The following is a 20,252-nucleotide window of genomic DNA, read 5'->3' as shown; positions in this document are numbered from 1 at the left end:
TAAAAAAAAAAACTATTAGGGATATTGCATATACATCACATTCTAGAATAATCGAGATGGGTCAGACCTATGCAAATGGCAGCCCACACAGAAACTTTTCAATATCCTTTTTTTTTTTTTTTTTACTAGTTTGTTTTATGTTTTTTGGACAGGGCAAGTCTCTAATAGTTTTCACAAGGATGAGGTTGTTGAGTCTACCACCTCTCGACCATTGCAGACTGTCGGCACAAAGTTGGAGGCTGAAGCTAAAAACAAAGAAAAACAAAACTGCGTTACTTGATTCTGACCCAAACTTGGGATATGTAGCTTTTTTCATTCAATGGGCCTAATTATCCATATATACAAACAAATGTATAGTTATTTTCAACACGCAGAATAAAAAATGTGTAAGACTTTTTCGTTTTACCAGTTGTAGCTTAAAGGCAGTCATCCATCCCATTTTGACATGAAATATGTGAGTGAGTCTTGGGAACTAATCTTGTACAAGCTTAACAGATACCTAGGAGCAAAGGCAACTAACTTCAGCAGTGCGAGTACAAACACCTGTGTAAGAAATACTGTTCTAGGTTTTGATATTTAGAAATCTTTTCACGTCACTTGGGTTCCGTCGGACAACTGAGCAAAACAAAGATGAGTGATGAACTTAATTATACCACTGTTTCACAAAAATGGAATTTGAAGAAAATTACCTGCCAACACTGAATGAATTAAGAGTGAATGATTGCAATTTAAAGACACCTATAATGGTGAGAGGGGAGCATTTGTCTTGAAATAGAAAGGTCAAATATCAATCAAGACATGACATTACTTTTAATACGGTAGCTTTGCTGCCTTTGGTTAAGTTAACGAAGGCACCTGCTGCTGTACTATGCAATTAAAATAATGGATAGTTATCATTTGTGTTGGCTCAGAATGTATTAGCTCACAAAGTCGTTTTTAGACATATACATGGTAATCGCTTAAATACAATCTTATTAAAAACACAGGCATCATCACACAGTTCAATTGCTTTATAATCTCCTCAGTACCTGAACTAATTTAAAGAAATGATGGGATCCATTTATTAGTCATTAATCATTGTTTTTTTTAACTCAGGATAAATTTAGCCAGTTTGGAAGTACCAGTGAAATTGTTTGTTTTTCCTTTGCTCAGGGAATAAAGATGCACATTCTTGGCTAACCGTGAGAATAGCTGGAGCCTGGGCCGGTTACACTAAATCGGTTTACTGCCACGCGATGACTTGCAACATTCTTCTGGGGCTGAAACAGGATGATATGCGTCTTCGGAACAAACATGCACCCCAAAACCACCGTACCGCTCAGACTGACCGAGATACACATAGTGGTGGTCTGAACCTGCAGGGAGAGGGAAAGGAAAAGAAAAGAATGTATTAAAATCAGGTGGAGATAAAGAAGGCCTGTAGTTCTATGTGACACCTACTGCCATTTATCAACCCTCTTCACAGGGTTAACCCTTTCAAACAGTAAAACACCTTGCATCCAGTTAGCTAATAATTTGATAGTTTTAAATCAATATTTGAAGTGGGGGACAATTCAAGGCAGTTATCGTGTTCATCATGATGAGGTTGACACACAGACAATCAGAGAATAAGGGTCAACATTTTGAATGAGACCCTATAGTCCTCAGCAAGTACAACACATCGGGACCCCAATAATATTAACTAGACAATCCGTAATAACTAGTAGTAAACATTAAACAAAACACAATAGCACCAAAATGTCCATCATCAGTATGAATAAACACTGACAAAGGCAATCGAGGCACACTGTGATAATGTTATACTACAGTACAAGTGATCACTGACAGGTTTATTAGTTTGCTGAGACTCTACTGTGCTGGCTCAACTAAGACCCTTAATCAACCCTTCAGCAAGTAATTCAAGAAGATCAAATTAAAACCAAATTCTCATCTATCTCTGGAGGTGTCACAAAATGCCATGGCTGGTTTTAAATCCTGAACAGTATTTAAAACCTGTAGTGGTGTCGTGTTTGTTGAATTTCTCCATCAATACCCATTACAGAATGCTAAAGAAAATACCCTCTGCTATGCAAAGCTTTATCTCTGGGGTGTCTTGGTTAAAAACAGAACGCTCATATAACCTCACATCCCAACTGGATCAGAACATGACATTGGTTCCCAAAGTGAAGCCATAATTGTTATACAAACAGACCACATAGCTGGAACTCCAATGGAGTACAAAAATGTAGCTTAGGAGCACATAAAACAAGAACAAAACAGCAGCTGTATAAACATGTTCCATATGTAGACCTCCAACCCCATTGAAAACTACATGGTTCATATAAATAAGATTGTCTCAGTATAAAAAATAAATAAATATCTAACTGAATAAAGCTGGAGAGGGATAATGGCCTATATATATAAAACAAGAAAATGCTGGTTTAGAACAAAAGACAAGCAGCCCTCTGCGTTAAATAAGAATCTAGAGGAGAAACCAGAAAAGAACCCCTTGTTTTTTTCAACATGATTTGTCTGTTTTCACTACTGATACAGTGGCTTTCATAACTGGACGACTTAAATTCAACTAAGGAAACTTAAATTATTTTTTTCTTTTCATGTTTTTAATCCACCAAATTGATTGCCTGAGTGCTTTTGCAACAAGGAGCTAAACAATATATATATATATATTGTGACAAAGCACAACTTACTCGGGTTCGTGCCCCTTTAAAAATACGACCCAGAACAATGAAATGGAGTTTTAAGCGCTAGTGCGCTATTTTTAATAAACAAAATGAAACAAACACAAAACAACACCTAGCTCCTCTTGGAGCACTAACTCAACTTCCAGGAACACCCTTCCTAATACGGGACAGCTAAGCTGTTTTCCCGTCCTTACAAAAACACACTGGTGTCACACCGCACTTACTTCTTCTCTGGCTACTCGGAGACAGAGCACCTCTCCTGCCTCCTTCTACTCAGCAGCCTAGAGCAGACTGACTGTTCTCCTTATAAACCCTGCACCTGGCTCCAATTTTCAATAGTAGCCAGGTGCAGGTAATGATCAATCAATAAAACAATTAAACAACACAAAAGTGTGCCTTCCGCACATGTTTTTCCTGCAGAGAGGTTTTAACCCCCTCCCTGCTGTCTCACAATATATATATATATATATATATATATATATATATATATATATAGGGACTTTAGTTGAATGCCGGCCGTATTTGAGAGGGTAACATGTTTTCACAAACGCAAGACGGTCGGTCCCAATTAGTATAGTTATTAGGCGTCCCACTGTACAACTGCATCCAGTAAAAACATAGACATAATTGTATTTATAATTTAAATTAGCATTAAAAAAACATTTTTATTAACCTGGAGGGGCTGTGCAATAGTGTACTCCGTCATTTGAGCTTCCCCTTCCCTGATAATAGTCAACCTCTGCCTAAGCCCTGTCCCTTGTGGTTTGTGAGTCTCTAGGCTAGGTTCAAATTTCATCTTTGCTGGGGCAAATTTCTACTGTGTTTTGACTTTTCACTTAGTCTTACAAGGAAACCTTTGACTAAGATGAGCTGAAAACTGCAACTGATTGCAAGCTGCAATCTTGACCCTTGGGGTTTGTCTCAAAATTTCTAATCCTTCATTTATGACAACACCCTAGCGAATCACAAGTTCAATCTTGAACTGACCTTGCAAACTGTTTCTATGAAGAAAAAAAAAATAAGGCTTAACATCCAGCTATGCTAACATCCAGCTATTATGTTTTTTCTCAGATAGTAAGTACACACCCTGTAAAGTAAGTAGCCTTGAATTGTTTAATATACATTTTTTAATTGTAATTGGTGTTTTTTCCTTTCATAAAAAATAGTAAAAAGCATTGAGCATCTGATCTCAGATATTCTCTGCAATTAGCTTTTCAAAAACAAAAATGTATCATTTGCGCAATTTGCTTTTTTATTCTATAACCATGTATTATAAAAAATAAATACACAGGCACTATATACACTATATAAGGTCATAATATCAGATTATGATGGCTTTCTGCATTCACTTACCCTGTAATCACTTGAAGTGACATAGAAAATAGGTTGGAAAGCCAGCCAGATGATGCAGGTGGTGTACATGGTGAAGCCAATGAACTTTGCCTCATTGAAGTTTTCAGGGCACTTCCTGGTCTTGAAGGCATAGACGGTGCATAGAATGATGAGGATCATGTTGTAGGTCAGGGACATGAGCATGCTGGTGTCCTTGTTGTTGCACTTCAGGGTCACCACGTCTCGCTTGTCTGGAGCCACCTCCTTGCGGACGCCAGGCGTCTCCACGAGCAGCCACACAATGACCACGATGAGCTGGCAGGAGATGAGCGCCATGCAGATAACTACCTGGGAGGCGGGGCTGATAAACCTGGGCCGCTGTGCTCCATCTTTGACGCCATTGAAGATTCTGGCGATCCGGTTGGTCTTGGTAAGTAGGGCTGAGTAGCACACGGCAAAGGAAGTGCCCAAGCCTAAACGACGGAGGGTGCAGACGACAGATGAAGGCTTGGCGATGAAGATGAAGGTCATGCTGTAGCACATCATGACACCCAACAGCAGGATATAGCAAAGCTCCCTTCCCGAGGCCTTCACGACGGGGGTGTCATTGTTTTTCAGGAAGACAGCGATCACAAAGAGGGTGCATATGAAGCCCAGGCAGGAGATGGCCACAGGGCCAATAGCCCAAGCATCTTCAAAGTGAATGTACTCTTCAGGTAGGTTGTAACAGCTAGTGAGGTTTTCCGTTGGCCAGCGACCAAAGCCACAGTCCATACAGGTAAACTCATCCACCAGGAACTGGTAGGGTTGGCAAGGGATGCAGAGCCAGCAGCAGACATCGCCTGGCTGCATGCTTTTCACTTCATTCTTCTTGCAGGGGTCACTGCACTGAGAGGTGGGGGTTGTGTGGCTGGCCCAGGGAATGTGGCTGGTGTTCAGGGTCAGGCCTTGTGCCCAGTAGCCTACTTTTTCGTAGACATACCTGCCGTCCACTTTGTGGAAGTTGAAGATGTTGTAGCGGCCGATACTGTCGCCAAAGGCGTCAAAGAGTACAATGTTTTCAGTGTCTGCTGGACGGAATGGAGCTAGAAAACACAAAAGGGGAGTCATTTAAGCAATAGCTTTTTCTTAAAGAAGTGAGACACACTCATACTCACAGCACATTCTGGCAGATGTCAAAGCAAGGGGGATTTAGGGCAGTATTGAGGGAATTGCCTGCATGATTTCCTGGTGTCTGGAATCATGTAATTATGCCATAATCAGGGGACTCTGCACGAAAACAGCTTTTAAGAGAGAAAGAGTTAAGCACTGAAATGTGTTTCTATTTAACATAAATTTGACATTAACATGCAAAGCATACTATTAGAGCATTGTACTGATGGTGGAATGGAATCCCAATTGCACTGTGATTTTCATTTAAAATAACAATATATTACTACAGCAATGAACAGGTGCTGCTTTATAGAAAACATGGCATACTTTAAGTTAGTTTAGCATCCCAAACCTTCTACAGTTCATACTGTACTGTAATACAACACAATATGACTACAGTGTGTTGTGGATTGCCTGATGGATTGCTATTGTTTTGCGTAGCTGAAAATGCAAGTTCAGTAATATATGCTACCTTGTGAGGTTTTGTTTCCTCCTTTAACTCCAACAGTAGCTCTGGAACAAAATGGCTACATTTGATCTCTTGTTTTCATTTGAAATATTTACATCTCTGGGTATTCATTTCAGAATAATGGCCGGTTTCATTACCATTTGACAACTCACACATAACTTTACCAGGCTACTCCCACAGGAGAACACAGGAAAAGTACATGATTAAAATAAATTCTTACTTTAATTTTGAGCAACACACAGAACTGTTTAAAAATGTAGACTATTGCTTGCTCTTTGGGCTATAAATGAGTGCACCTTGGGTGTGCAGAATTAATCTTTGACTTAAGGGATAAAGCAATTACAGTTTTGTGTTATGAGGTGGTGCTTAGGACAAAGTAAAAAAAAAATCCAATTGGAATCAAAGTTAATAACTTTAAAGGGGAAGCAATATAAGCCACAATAGTCAATTATTGCACGTCTCTGCCCGACAATCCTTCACTAGAGTAGCCCCTCTCAGCACACAGGATTATCTATCTTCAGAAATAGGCTGAAACTAATCTGTGTCCCTTCTGTAGTGCCTTAAAATGTTCTCACTGCGGAAATGACTTAAAGCAAAGAGTTTTAGGATTTTCTCCTGTTAGTCAGTCGAGATATCCTCCTGCTATTGAAACTATGTCTTGGGATTGTTTTGTCAAAGCTTCCATTGAAGGCTCAAACAGAATATCCCTTTTTCTCAGCCCTTAAACCACACAGCGTTGGTCGGGATTGAAAAGATCTGAGCATTTACTGTACTAATACCTGGAACAACCACTGACTTTGTCTAATATGGCTCCATTCTTACAATAAGGCTCTCTAAGAGTCTAGATATATAAACCCTTTATCTGGGATTGCTTAACAGAGATTGTGGATAATATAAAAGCCTGGTATTATAGATCTAATACGTTATTGGAAAAAGCTATATTTACTTCAAGGATACTGTCGTATTCTGTAGCCCACAACTTACCATCAAATTTTGTTTTCAGAATGAATTCCTTGTAAAACCTCTTCCCATTTATGGGCTTCATGGCATCGCAGATCTTGGTGGAGTTGGGGCAGAGGGCTTGGCGCATGTTGTGCAGAGCGTGAGCCATGGCGTAAATGGCGTTGACCACAAACATGATCTTGGACTCCTGTTCGAACTTGCCGTCCATGAGTGAGCGCTGGCCGCAAGCCAGATCCTGCAGGCTGCACTGAAAGCGGTGCTCCCAGAACTCCCTGAACCAGGGATTGCGGGTATTGTTGTAGGGATCCAGCCTGGTAAAGTAGTCAGCAAAATTCTTGATGGGATACGAAGCCAGCTCGATAGTAAAGGCCCGGTCTGCCACTAGCTCGCTACCCCTCACCACACTCTCCTGCGCCCCCCAGCCATCGCTTGCCACCCAAATGAAGGACACGTTCATGAGCATGGCAGCTGCTAGTAGCTCCCTGGCATCCTCGCTGCGGGTGAAAAGGATAACCACCCGGGCGTTGGGCTTCTGCTGCAGGGATTTGATGACCGTCTCATAGCTCTTCCGGTTCATGGAGCGACCCACTTTGGCAGAAGTGGCGATACAGATCTGGCGTGCCCGGGCCTCCTGCTCAAAGGCCTCAATGCCAGTTTCGCCATAGTCCCCCTCTGAAGCCACAGTGGACACATAGGTCCAGTTGTAGAAACGCAAGATCTCTGCCATTGCTTTGGCCTGGTAGAAGTCCGGCGGCACAGTGCGGGCAAAGTAGTCATAGCGGGTCTTGTCGCTCAGCTTGGCACTGGTGGAAGCGTAGCTGATCTGGGGGATTTGAAAGAGTCTCAAAAGGTTTGCCACCTGACCCAACAATGACAGAAAGAAAGAGAGAGATGGAAGTCATGTTACTATTTGGAAAGGGGTCTCCACTTGAGATTAACGCTATAGATACTATGACTGGTTTTGATTAAAAGGAATGTTGTTGCTTTTAATACTGAACAATTAATGCAGTAATAATTTGGAACATTCATATTAAAATATTTGTCTAGTTTGTTTACTTTCCATATATTCTTTATAAATATCTTACCTTGTACCTCACATGGTTGAATTATTCTTAAATAAAAAGAATAAAGGAAAAAACACATAATTAAAAGAAAAAATATATATTTTTTAATATATAAAATTATAGAAAAACAGGATAAACCAGAGGAGCAAAACATTTTGGCAATTCTACATCACAAAAAGATGAAAGTGCTTAGGAAATCAACACCTCATCTGTATAACAAGTGCAGCAATCATAAAAAAAAAATGTGTGAAGTGGTCAGACCAATCTAACATTTTTGTAATTGTCTTGCAGCAATGATTACTTAAGAACATGTGACAAATCAGTGCAAATAATTAATTTACCAGTCTTCCCAACAAAAAAAGGGTTAATAGTGGGTGGAGGGGCGCACCCTATAGCCTTGAGGTCGCCAGTTCGGATCCAGGCTATTCCACTGCCGACCTTGGGTGGCAGTTCCCAGGGGGTGGCGCACAATTGGCCGGGAACTGCCTGGAGGGGAGGGCTTAGGTTGGCCAGGGTGTCCTCGGTTCACCGCGCACCAGCAACCCCTGTAGACTGGCCAGGCGTCTGCAGTCTTGCTTGTAAGCTGCCCAGAGCTGCGTTGTCCTCCGACACTGTAGCTCTGGGTTGGCTGCATGGCGGGCCTGCAGAGTGAAAAGAAGCGGTCGGCTGACGGCACACGTTTTGGAGGACATGGGAGAAAAACAGGGTAAAATCAATTGGCGACTACTAAATTAAAAAATATATATATATATATTGGGTGGAAGACACAAAGCAGCTTACAGTATCTACTTTTATTTGCTGTGTGAAAGATCATGTGAAGTTGACAGCTATCAGTACTATAGCATTATGAAAAAATAGCTAAAAATCAGTAAAAACTGAAAGGGCCTTGTACAGAATACAAGAAATGTGTAGAGAACAGAATTCAGCGCAGGTGCACTTGGTAGCTCTTAAAACACTCTTTTCTCTGGACATAGAAAGTCAATTAAGCACGACCCAAATGGAAAAAGTAGATTACAGTGACTGCCTACCCTTTGTTGTACGTACAGTGTAATCTCCATAAAGTCATCAACGTCTGTCAGTACAATCAGCTTTGACCACAACAAAATCTATTGATTTCGTTCCTTGTTTTACAAGCAGCTACCTTTGTGTAATTAGCCGCGGTGCCAAAAGCAGCAGTCAGTTGCAAAACCCCACATGTTGTCTTATCCCTTTAGCAACAATTTTCACAACAGTTCATTTATATGATTGCCGTGATGACCCTCCAGGCTAAATATGCTATTGAGCTACAGATTTACAACCTGATCCTTTGTCAATCTACATCAAAAAGACTTCTAATTAAGAATTCTAGATTAATAAAACATTCATGAAATCAATGCTAAATCACAACCTCCACAAGCTCCCAATGAGCTCAAGTGGACCCCTGAAGGGATGGTCTTTGTCATCCAGTCAAAATCCGCTCTTGAGCTCCTGGGGGTAAAAAGGCAATTGGCTTGGTTGTGGGATTGGAGGATGCCCACTGACTTTTAATTTTCCTGATAACATATAGTAATCAGCTATTCTAAATTGGGTAAAAAAAAACCAAAATAAGGGTAAAATAATCTTCACTTTGAAGAAATAAGAGTGTCACAAATGGAAATTGGCAGTAGGGCTATAAACACCCTACAGTGGTTAGTACCTGTGGCTGACCATGCCGAAATAGATCTCATAGATTTCCATGCATGCATCTCCGTTTGTTTTAATGCGTCCTCTCCTTTTCATTTCTCACCAAGAGACAATCTTTGACCTCAAACAGCATGCCATTTTAAAGACAAGTGATATTTTAATTTAGTTTCATATTATTTGTCCTGAAGCAGAACATGTTTTCTTCCAATTAACAGATCTACACATTTAGATCTCAGTATGACGCTGTCTTTGGGTGTCAGTAGTGTGACCTGTTATTAAAAAATGAGTCATAATGAATCAGATAGGAAACAGACAGGTCAGTGAGATATTGAAATTCTACATGGCGAACGCTGCAGTCATGCAACACCTTTCATGGTGACACTCAATATCTAATTAGGCAAATGAAGGCATTTTGAAGGGGGAGAAAATGTATGTTTTACCAGAAATAAATTACAATTCTCACTGAATTTGTAATGTGATGTGATGTGAAAACATGTGAAGCCCACAATACTAAAGCCCTTCTCATACTAAACTGCTTCAATACAGTAAAACCTAGTAGTTTAATAATGCAAATAGCAGTGTATATAAATTAAAGGAGCATATTTCTATTTTCACATGCTTCTATTTTTTATTTGATTTTATTACAATAAAGAAGAGAAATGTTATAAACATTACAAATATTATTTGTGAGATAGTTACGAGTAGGGTGTGTGTTTTTCTCCCAGTTTTATAGCATATATTTACAGTACAGTACAATTTGTAACATTAGAGATCATAAAGCCTCGGACTGGCGACTGTAAATGGAAAATAAACGTGGGGCAAGGGAAAGCCCTTTTATAAGCCAGTATCTCTACAGGGTTTCTGCTTTCTACATACATCACAGCAGCAATGTATGTTTCCTCAGTTCTTTTTTAAATTAATATTTCAGTTCTAGTCTTTAATGGATACCCTCACTCCAAAGTTACCGTCTAAAAGCTGTCTGTGAAACAGTGCTTTAGGAGATAAACCTATATCAAAAGGGTCCTTTCCCTACTTGTATTAAGATACTGCTGTAAAATGGTATGGCTATGTTATATGACTTATTATTCCAGTAAAAAGCCTTTTTTTTTTTTTTGAGGTGCACTTTCCATATTAAATTCCTCAATCTCTGACTTTCACATTTATTTAAGTTCAAATACTTTGCAAATCTTCAGTATGGTTAGACTCGGGATCTTGCACACCCCTAATTATAATTATTTGAGCATTGTCATTGTTTTGATGCCAACTCTATGGGGACAGAGCTTTTTTTAACATGAAAAGTCCATCTGTAGGTCCCAGTGGGTTAAGTATGTGCATCGGTCTAATGCTTATTCCTTAGAATGTCTTAGGAGCAATGTATTGTATCATACACTGGAAATATATATAAAGTATGGAGACAATGAAAGACCAGTGTAAATCAATCTAATTGTAAGAAAGCGGACCGTCTTATTGACGGGTAGGCAGTACTTATGCAGATCTCTGCATATGTTGTAACTGCATTTAAATGCATCATTTATTTTTTAATGAGTGTGGTTCACCTTAAAATGACATTCTGCTTCATTAATTAGTAACAGCGCCATGCTGTTCGTAATGTGCTAAAACTTTCAGCTTATAATAACAAGTTCAGAAGGAGTTTAAATACTGCATAATAAGCAGCATCTTTTTGAAGTGTGCTCAAGAGAGTCTCTTCCTACTTCCTGTGAAGTGTGCTCAAACCCCACAAGACTTCATTCATTCCGCTCTTTTTTTTTCTAAACTGCTGTGGACGTTTTCAGTCACATCGAACCCTATTTGCATAGTAAAGGGATTCTGAACCTCTATGACACACAGCTGTCTTTCCCACACCTCTTACTGTTTCGAGCGACAGGTCCAACCCTGCTTTTGCATATAGTGTCTGCACCGTGCAACCAAAGAAGAAATAAAGGATTGTACGAAAAAAAAGTATAAACACTTTAGAGACTTAGCTGTTTGGGTCTGTGTTCAACATTATTACGATGATAAGCGCCTTCCCAACTCAGAGGTATTATTTATTACTAAAAACCATTAAGAGATCATTATAGACCCATTTATTTATAAAACGCCCTCCACCCCAGAAAAAGATTATTCATTGCAAACTAGAGCACCCCAAGACAACAGCAGCTAGGGTCTTTACCCCCATTAAGTTTCCTGAGCACCAAGACCGCACTTTGTGCAAGTCTCCTAAACCATTTCTGTGCCTCTATTCATAACTTTTGTAATGGATGTACTGGCCGACATTGTAGAAATCTGCATGCCAAGAAACCAGCTACTGCTAGGAACATTTAAATCTCTTTTCTATACAGGTGGTAGTAAATGACACCAGAGTCCAAATGACGATCAGAGTGGGTCATACTCTTAACTCTGATTTTAAACTCATTCAAACCCAGCTTCCAGAAATGAAAGTCTGCTGTATTAATAGAATGTGTCACCAAGCCTCATGAGACCATATTCATAAACTGTGAGCATAGAAGAGTGCTGAATTGGGTGTGAGGTTTTAATTAAAATGTAGTTTAACAGAATAATTAAAGCACAATATTGTTAATGAAATACCTGGTGCTTGGTTTTTAGACTGTGCCAATTTACCATTTCATAAGAATTATATAAAACAGAGATGGGGGTATGACCAATCCTTTCTTTATTAGTATTAGTTCAATTATGTATAACAGAATTTTGTTTTTGTTTTCAGTCAATCTTAATTATTGAATTGCTGAAATCATAAGGGTAAACCATAAACGTATAAAATGTTAATGTTCATAATATTAATAAATCAGGAAAGCATGTAATCATTCTTTTTTTTTTATGATTACACAAGTGTGATTTTCTGGATCTGAAATGCTTTGTAGTTTATATCAAAGATTTTTGTCTATAAAATACGTATTACACTTGTGATCCCAAAACTTAAATTTTTTAAAGACAGAGCACAGACTGAATGTCATGGTTCACGTAACACAAACTGTGTTTTTGAATCATTTAAATGTTGAAACGATGTGCAAAGATTAAAGCAGGAAACATCCCCTGACATCCGTCTAAAAGAAAACCATGTCCTTTGAAATGTTTTTCAGTATGATTTTTAAATAGTCACTCCATAAGAAAAAAATACAATTACGGCTAATATGTATTGTTTAAATTTATATTTTCAAATAAAAACAATAACACCATGTGGCCAAAAGAATGTTAAAGGTAAAGTCTTCCCCAAACCTTGATTGCTTTATTGAAGAACCGTGTAACTAAAATAGCAAGGCTAGAAATCGTGTATGCATGCCAGAGCGATTAAATGCATTGAAACTAACTATCTTTGTTATAGAGAAATGCTCACATTCATTTACAGTAAACCTTATCATAACTCATCCCCACCTCAGAGTATGAAGGGGTCAGCATCCAACTTATTACAAAAAAGGATCTTATGATGAAATCTCCAAAACATTTCAAACCAAAAAAGACTGGAGGACATGAGGGAAAAGTTAAAAAAAGACGGTAGGAAAAATGACTTTCAAAACACTAGCAAGTGCAACTTTATTGTTGCTGATCCATTGTTTTCCATCCTTAAACAGTCAAACACCAGTCAAACACCATGTTCCAAAAAAGCAATGCTGTTTGCATAACTGACAGCTTTTTAATAATAATGTCTTTTTAATAGGCAATTAAAAACCAGTGGAAAGTAGTCTTCTGAAAAAGCTCTATCCTCACTGACGTGCTCCTCTGGCTTCACCACTGACCCTGCTGTAATAAATATTAAAAGTGCTTGATATCACCAGCCTTACTAATCCCAGATAAAGCTGCAGTGTGAACAAGTACAAAGAAGCTTAAGAAGGCACTGGTCACTGGGGGCCTTTCTTCAAACAATAATGAAAAGAGATGGCATTTTCACAAAAGGCACTTGCCCACGCTGCACATTTAAAAGTGTTTCACACTTTATTTTCACTTTGACCTGGGTGATGACATTTTTTTCCTGCCACCACACTATAAATCCACTTTCTGTGCAGAAGGAATTATACCCCCTTCTTCTCCTAATTGGATTGGGCGCCTAATATCTGTTGTGCATGAAGTGAATGTGTAGTGTGGTAGCAGGATACATTAGCTACAACTAAATAACCAGACAAGAGTTAATAATGATTTATATTATTTCTTTGTAATTAAAAAAGACCACTTTTTTTGTGGAATTAGCAAGGGACAAGACACAGGTAAAATATTTTGGTAACGCTTTATATTGTGTGGCATAAATTAATATTAAATAGATATGCAATTGCATATTAAATTACCGTTAAATTAATATTTAATAATAGCTGGGTTCTTGCTAAATGTTAACCAAATGTCGATCGAAAATGTAATTGCATATCACATCCATTTATATTACGTTTTGTTACCCTTGAAAATGTGTAATTATTTCCCATCGTTTACTTTTAGTTGAAAATACAGTTAATCTGATTTATATTTTAATGGAAAGTAACAAGGAATAATTGAACCTACATTTAATATCAATTGCATATCAATTAAATATTAATTTAACATTAATTTAATATGTAATTGCATATCTATTTAATATTAATTTATGCCACGCAATATGAAGCGTTACCGATGTTTTTGACCAGAACTTCAGTGTATCCAAGACAAATATTCAGTGCATAAGCAGTAATATTAAGATGTTAATAGTAGTACCCAGTGCTAGTATTACAGGACAAGGCCTATATCCTGCTTAAGTACATTTTAACAGCTTAGGCATTACTAGGTGATATGCTTTTGGACAGCTACACAGCTTGGCTTTAAAGGTATTCTCATAAGATGTATTTCTTGGATGAGTACACCTGAGATCTAAGTGGAAGATATGACCTCCCAAAGCTAACCCCTAAGCCACTCGGTGGGTACAAGATAATAAAACCACACATCAAACTGAAACGAGAAAAAAACTGTGCTCCAAAGAAGATTAAACACTCAAGTTCTGACTTTTCCTTTGAGCGAAACATTGAACATTAAAAAACAGTGCAGTTACACCATCTGAACACAAAAGGTAAGAAACCTTTACCTTACTGAGAAAGTGCTTTTACCCACAATCCTTCATACCTTCCCTGCTGATACAAATATGATTGATTTTTAACTGTAGTTACTTGATATATTGCAGATTCTCTGTTTGGTTCCTCAGTGGGTCACTGTTTTTTCAAAATCTTTAGTTGGGGGCACATTAGCACCAGAAACTAAGGAGACTTGCCTCGATGGGTTCACAGAATGGTCAATAACTGTTATTCAAAGGGTTGTACGACTCCTGATTCTCACTTATTTAAACTCAAGGCTAGATATAGACAATTCATGTCAAGAAAAGTGCCGTACCAGTTTTCTTGTTATGTGTACCAAAAGTGTTAATCTATGCTTGAAAAAAAAAAAACGTTTTAAATTAGTGCATAATGATCTGTACCCATGCCCTGTGTGTTTTATAGTGAGTGTCAGTAAGTTTCTGAAGTTCTGGCATTTACAGGCTAGGTACAGTAGCTGGATTTCAAGTGTTTGATTAGCTGCAAATTGATGTGGAGACAACCACATAATGAGCCACATGGGACCAATTAGAAAACTGTATTTTTAATTAGAAGCATGCTTTTATTTTCAAAATGCTTTCTAGTTTCATCAGTTTCTGCTGTCACTTGATATTCTTTCATATTATCTTCCACATTGTAATCGTCATGAGCTTCAAAGCTGTAACTTTGTAGCACAGATCATGCTGCTTACCTTAAATGATTACAACCCGCTCTCAAAACGTTCCATATGGCATTCTGTTAGATATTAGATGGTTTAAAAAAAACTGATCAACTATTAGTTAAAACCCTGTGTGAACATTAGAAAGACACAATTATCATATTCTTCATAATTATATGTAATATAATTTACATAGTAGCATTCAGAGTGTGCATGCCTGATCTATTTAGTTATAAATAATAATACATTAAAAAGCTCTGTAATAATTACCTGAATGGAGACGTCACTGTAAGATCCACCAATGACTCCCGAGATAGCCAAGGGAAAGTCATCATGGATAGCATAGGATCCGTCAGGACAGATATACTCTGTCTCGTCCACTTTGGTCATGGAAGCCCGTACAAACTCCAGGGATTGTTCCAGGGCATATGTGTCCTTGGAGCAGGTGTCGAGGATGTGCGCTCCAAGCTTGAGGCCTGGCAGGAGTTTCTCATCTTTGTTGATCTCATCCAAAGCTAGGAGCATGGCCTCTAATCTCTGAATCCCTCGTTGCTCGTTAATTTTTCCGCAGTCCTCTGTCCCCTCGCCTTTCTCGTGAACGGGGAACAGTCCTCCGATCATCAAGTCCCCTTCCACGGTGATCTCCCGCTTGCTGCCTGTGTTGTAGCTGGATGTCGGCAGTGAGATTTGCACAAGGATGTGGAATACCAGTATCTGGAGAATGCTGGACACATTTGTGCTGTACCTGGTGTTCTTCATGTTGATCACAAGTTAAGAGCTTTTTTTATTTATTTTTTTTTGTTTCAATGCTGTTGGGGTTTAAAGGAAGTTTTTTAACAACAGGGAAGACTCTGCCAGCATCAGTGGGGACATCATTAGATCATGTTACCTTGGGAATGGGAGAAAATGAGAAAGTTACAACATTAAAAAATGCCTTTTATGGTGTGTTGGACATAATCAAGAGCGAAATATCTCTCAACAACTACATTAGATGAAAGGTAAATTCACAAATACTGTATGCTTTTGGAATAAGTATGCCTCATAGAGACAGTGGTCCATGGTCGAGGTGATGGTATGGTTGACACTTTTGCAAAGGATTTAGAAATAGGAGCAGCATAATAAAAGCCACAGTATCTGGCTCTCTTAAATTTTATGCAGGGCTATTACATGACTGTTGACTGATTTCTAGCCTTGCCTCAATTTAAAAAGAACTGTGCCTCTGACAGTCTAGCACACCGGCCAATTACTGCATGTGTCGGTCGAGTTGGGAGTATACTGCTGTATTATTGTGAACTCACGATGCTCTGCCACATGTCTTATGATTATATTTTCAATATCACAACTCCTCCAAACACGCTTTACTCTGCCATTCCCCAAATCAAGTCAAATAACATCAATAAACTGGCTGGCACTGCGTCGCTGCTCACTGGAGCTGAGTTCTAATGCTTTTTCTAATAAAGGAACACAGATGGCAGGCTGAATGCTGCCTTCAACCTTTGCGATTGAGCTTGTCGGTGGTCTGTTTATATTGCAGGTCAGCAGCTGTCTGATCTCATATCCTAATCATTTTATTAATTTTTTTTCCCATAACTCTGATTAAGTTACGAGGTGTTTTTTTTTTTCAGACAAGGTTGAACTATTCTGCTTTTATTGCAATTTCCTTCTCTTTTTTGTTCTTTTTTTCACAAAAATAACTGACGTTTCAAGACATTCAGGTTCTAATCGCAGTTCTTGAACCAATAAGGGCAAATATTTAATGCAGTAAGCTTTTATAAAGTCTAATGCCTTCCCAAGGCCACCATATAAGCTTTCAGGGTTCATCTGGTGAATTCTGCATTAAAATAATGTTTAAAAGTAACTCACAATGCACCACACAATACACGATTTTTCAGGCAAAATACTACTGTCCTCTCACTTTGAAGGAAAGATGAAAGCCAGAACATGATCTCTCTAGTCAGTAATTTACCAGAAGCCCATCAAGAAGGAACGAAATATCAACAGCATAGCACAATGTCAAATCATTCTATACACTAACATGTTCATTTTTTTTAATAAACCCTATTACTGTGATTTTTTTTTAAATAAACCTGTATATGTATAAAACCAGTGATCAGCAGTCTGAATAGGATATGGCACACAACACCAGCCACTGAAAACCAGGTCATCTAGCTGTCCAGCATTGACAGGATGACGGTGAATTCCAGGACTTCCAAACATGAACTGAGATGGCAGAGCAGGGAAGAGGAGACATAAATATTTAACCTATAGAGGGCAGCGAGAATGCTCTGCAGATGTAGAGTTCTTGTTACTGTTGGTTCACCGCTCTAAATCCTTGCCTTGGTGTACTCAATATGCTTTGATGGCTTGATGATTTAGAATGATGTTTTAGATTATGTGGTTATAATGGTGTAAGTGTTAATGTTATAATTTCTGTAAATCACTGTGGAGCAATGTAGCTCTTAAGATGTCATATGACACGTTTTATGGATTTCATGTTCAAAGTATTAAACTATGTAAAAAAATGACAGTCTGCTGGAACGCAACATCAGAGAAAATAAGGCAGATGAAACTGTAAAAAGCTTAAGCTGAAAATGTGCCTGATTCTCTATGCTATGGTTTTAGATCTTTTAGAAAACCAACTTATGCACAGGTAGGATTATTATTAGGTTATTTTTCTTTTCAGAATTGAAAAATCACTATAAGTAAATTCCCTAATAAAATGTAAGGATTTCTCAAAATCACGTCATGCTGGGTACAGATGACATCCCCTGTATAGAACATACAGCAAAATTCTATGTTTAATAGCAGTTCCTGAGTAAAAGCCTTGCTTTTGTGATTTATGTTACAATATTACAGTATGTAGGATGTATATTATTATATATTATTTAATGGTTTACTGTACAGTGCTGAGTGATTACATTGTAATTCATGTGTTGCACTACTGTGGTGTCATTTGTTTGTCAAAGGAATTTGCTTCTTTATTAATCATACGTTAAAAGAGATTCAGTTGTACAAGTCTTGTAATAGGTATTGCCTGGATGAGCTTTATCTACGAGAACCCCAGCATGGTGCACTGGAGTGCTGTTTATTTTTCTGCTATGCAACTGGGTGAATAGATTGAAACAGCTGTAATAGAACTAGGATATAAAACCACTACAAGCAACCTGGAAGGCACTATTTGAAAGGTGTTAAAAAGAGTTTAGGAAGTAAAAGCGACAGGTCCTTATGACCTCAATGATTTACTGTTCTTTAATCCAAGTATAAAAAATGTAGTCCACAAAATGGTAAACACATGGCGGAAACACGATAAGGGACAAAACAGCAAGGTAATTCAAACAAATTTATGGTAAAAAAAGAAAAGAAAACTTGGGAAATTATGATAAATCACATGAAGATATTTGTAAACTGCCGTGTGACATAACCATACTAAATAGGGGTCATTTGTCAGATCTGTCTTGCTCAAAATTACTGGAGCAGACTTGTAAAAAGTAGATTCGGGTTTTATATAGTATTGGGTTGTAGGACGTGCTGTAAATAGTGTGTGTGTGTGGGAATGTAAGGTTGGCAGGGATGGGGTTAAATCTATCCCTGCCAGCAATCACAGGTGTGGCTATTACCCAATTAGGTAATTGATGCTAATTGGGGAGTGGCCATCTGTATATAAGGAAGGAGAACGCCTTTGTTCGAAGGAGGAGTTTGTGCTGTATTGTATTGTATTGTATTGTATTGTATTGTATTGTATTGTATTGTATTGTGTCTGCAATGAAGGCTAAACTGCAGCTTTCTGAAAGATCTAAGGGACAATCCAATTGACAGATTTTTGTAAATTTCATATTTTAGAATATAAATATTTATGCACTTCTGTTACATTTATTTATACATTTTTATACATTTACAAATTCGCTCTCACACACGCACACGCACGCGCACACACACGCACACACATAAAACAATGTTGATGCTTTTTCCCCTCAGTGCCCTTGCTGGCAGCTTTAGCAAAAACACATCACTTTATTAACAAATTCCTGTCCATCATGCCATATGATATTGTACAGTGACATTGAGTACCTGAAAAGGTGCTCCATATTTCAATTTGTTGCCTAGCAAAATTCCCCTGCTAGTTAATTAAATATTAACTTAATTGCACACTGATATAATGTACTGGCATTTTTATTGGGTAAATAACACTGGAGGTTACATGTCTCAGTAAGGCGTGAGGTAGGCTCGCTAACACAGCATGAGTTGTTTCTAATTGCATCACCAAGAGCTACAAAATTAATAACAATACAAAAAAAATCCAGCTGCTTTGCTGGCAGAGTGTACTCCTGTAGCATGTAAACCAGGGACATGGATAGTGCTTCAAGCTTTGTGGATAACTGTGTGTGTGGATGCAGCTTGTTAAATGTAGTCTGGTGTCAATTATTTATCAGTGAGGTTTGCTACATTACTCCTAGTCATACAGTGCTTTTTTTTGTTGCTAATAATTCTGGGGGTTAGGTTATACTTTTATTCATTTTCAATACAGAGTGTGGTCGTTTCCTACAGTGTTTAGTGAAATCTGAAACTGTTTACAACAAAACAAGAACAAATTACTGATTAGTTTGCACATGTCTAACCTTGTTTCCATGGAAACCTGCCAAGATAGGAGGGAGACATGTAAAAACAAGTGTACTAATCTACCCTGTGGCTCTACAGAAAACGGTGCTTGTCTGCAGGAGTAAATGTGTTGCATTCACACCAATATCACTGGTTGCATTTTCTGCATTCTCTGTTTTAAGAACAGTCTGTTTCCCAATAGCACTAAAGGTTTCTGCCGAGTCTTGCCACTGGTAGTAGAAGCGTTGTGTAATGTCACATTGCTGCTTACACCATGGGTGAAATTGTTTTACAGCTGAATTGCTCAGAGCATTTGATTCCACTTGTTCAAATCCTTATGGAATGTTCCAGTAACCTCCAGGAGGCCCTCAGTATCCACGCTTGCACTACATGCAGGCCACCACCAGAGGTGATATTTTTCTTGCAGAATGAGACTAATTATAATATCTAGTCTGTTGACTCCATTGCATGATCTCTGCCATCTCAGATTTGATTGAGCACCTTTTTCAAAAGTGTTATGATCTTATCATGACAGCGCTCTTACATTCATAGCACTTAAATACCTGTGGGTCTTGCAAGATTGTCATTATTTTTGTTGAGCGATGACAAAGGGTA

At 38.3% G+C, this 20,252-nt stretch overlaps 1 protein-coding gene across 3 annotated transcripts in view; it reads right to left on the bottom strand.

The window, feature by feature from the left end:
* Nucleotides 1-95: 95 nt before the first annotated feature.
* LOC117413638 (metabotropic glutamate receptor 2-like) overlaps nt 96-20,252 on the bottom strand; it is a 39,968-nt gene continuing 19,811 nt past the window's right edge. For 2 of the 3 annotated variants that reach the window (XM_059000171.1, XM_034022867.3), the window contains exons 2-6: nt 15,312-15,930; nt 6,619-7,456; nt 4,035-5,098; nt 1,181-1,355; nt 96-245 (exon numbers count right to left, since the gene is read on the bottom strand). In XM_059000171.1, coding sequence (XP_058856154.1) covers nt 172-245; nt 1,181-1,355; nt 4,035-5,098; nt 6,619-7,456; nt 15,312-15,800 — 2,640 coding nt within the window. In that variant the 5' untranslated portion in view covers nt 15,801-15,930 and the 3' untranslated portion in view covers nt 96-171. Of the gene's footprint in view, nt 246-1,121; nt 1,356-4,034; nt 5,099-6,618; nt 7,457-15,311; nt 15,931-20,252 lie in introns of all 3 variants that reach the window. The other variant, XR_009308864.1, reaches the window with a different exon arrangement.

This window comes from Acipenser ruthenus, chromosome 25 (genome assembly GCF_902713425.1).
Source record: "Acipenser ruthenus chromosome 25, fAciRut3.2 maternal haplotype, whole genome shotgun sequence".
In the NCBI taxonomy this organism is placed as follows: domain Eukaryota; kingdom Metazoa; phylum Chordata; class Actinopteri; order Acipenseriformes; family Acipenseridae; genus Acipenser; species Acipenser ruthenus.
This window is presented reverse-complemented; position numbering and strand designations above follow the sequence as displayed.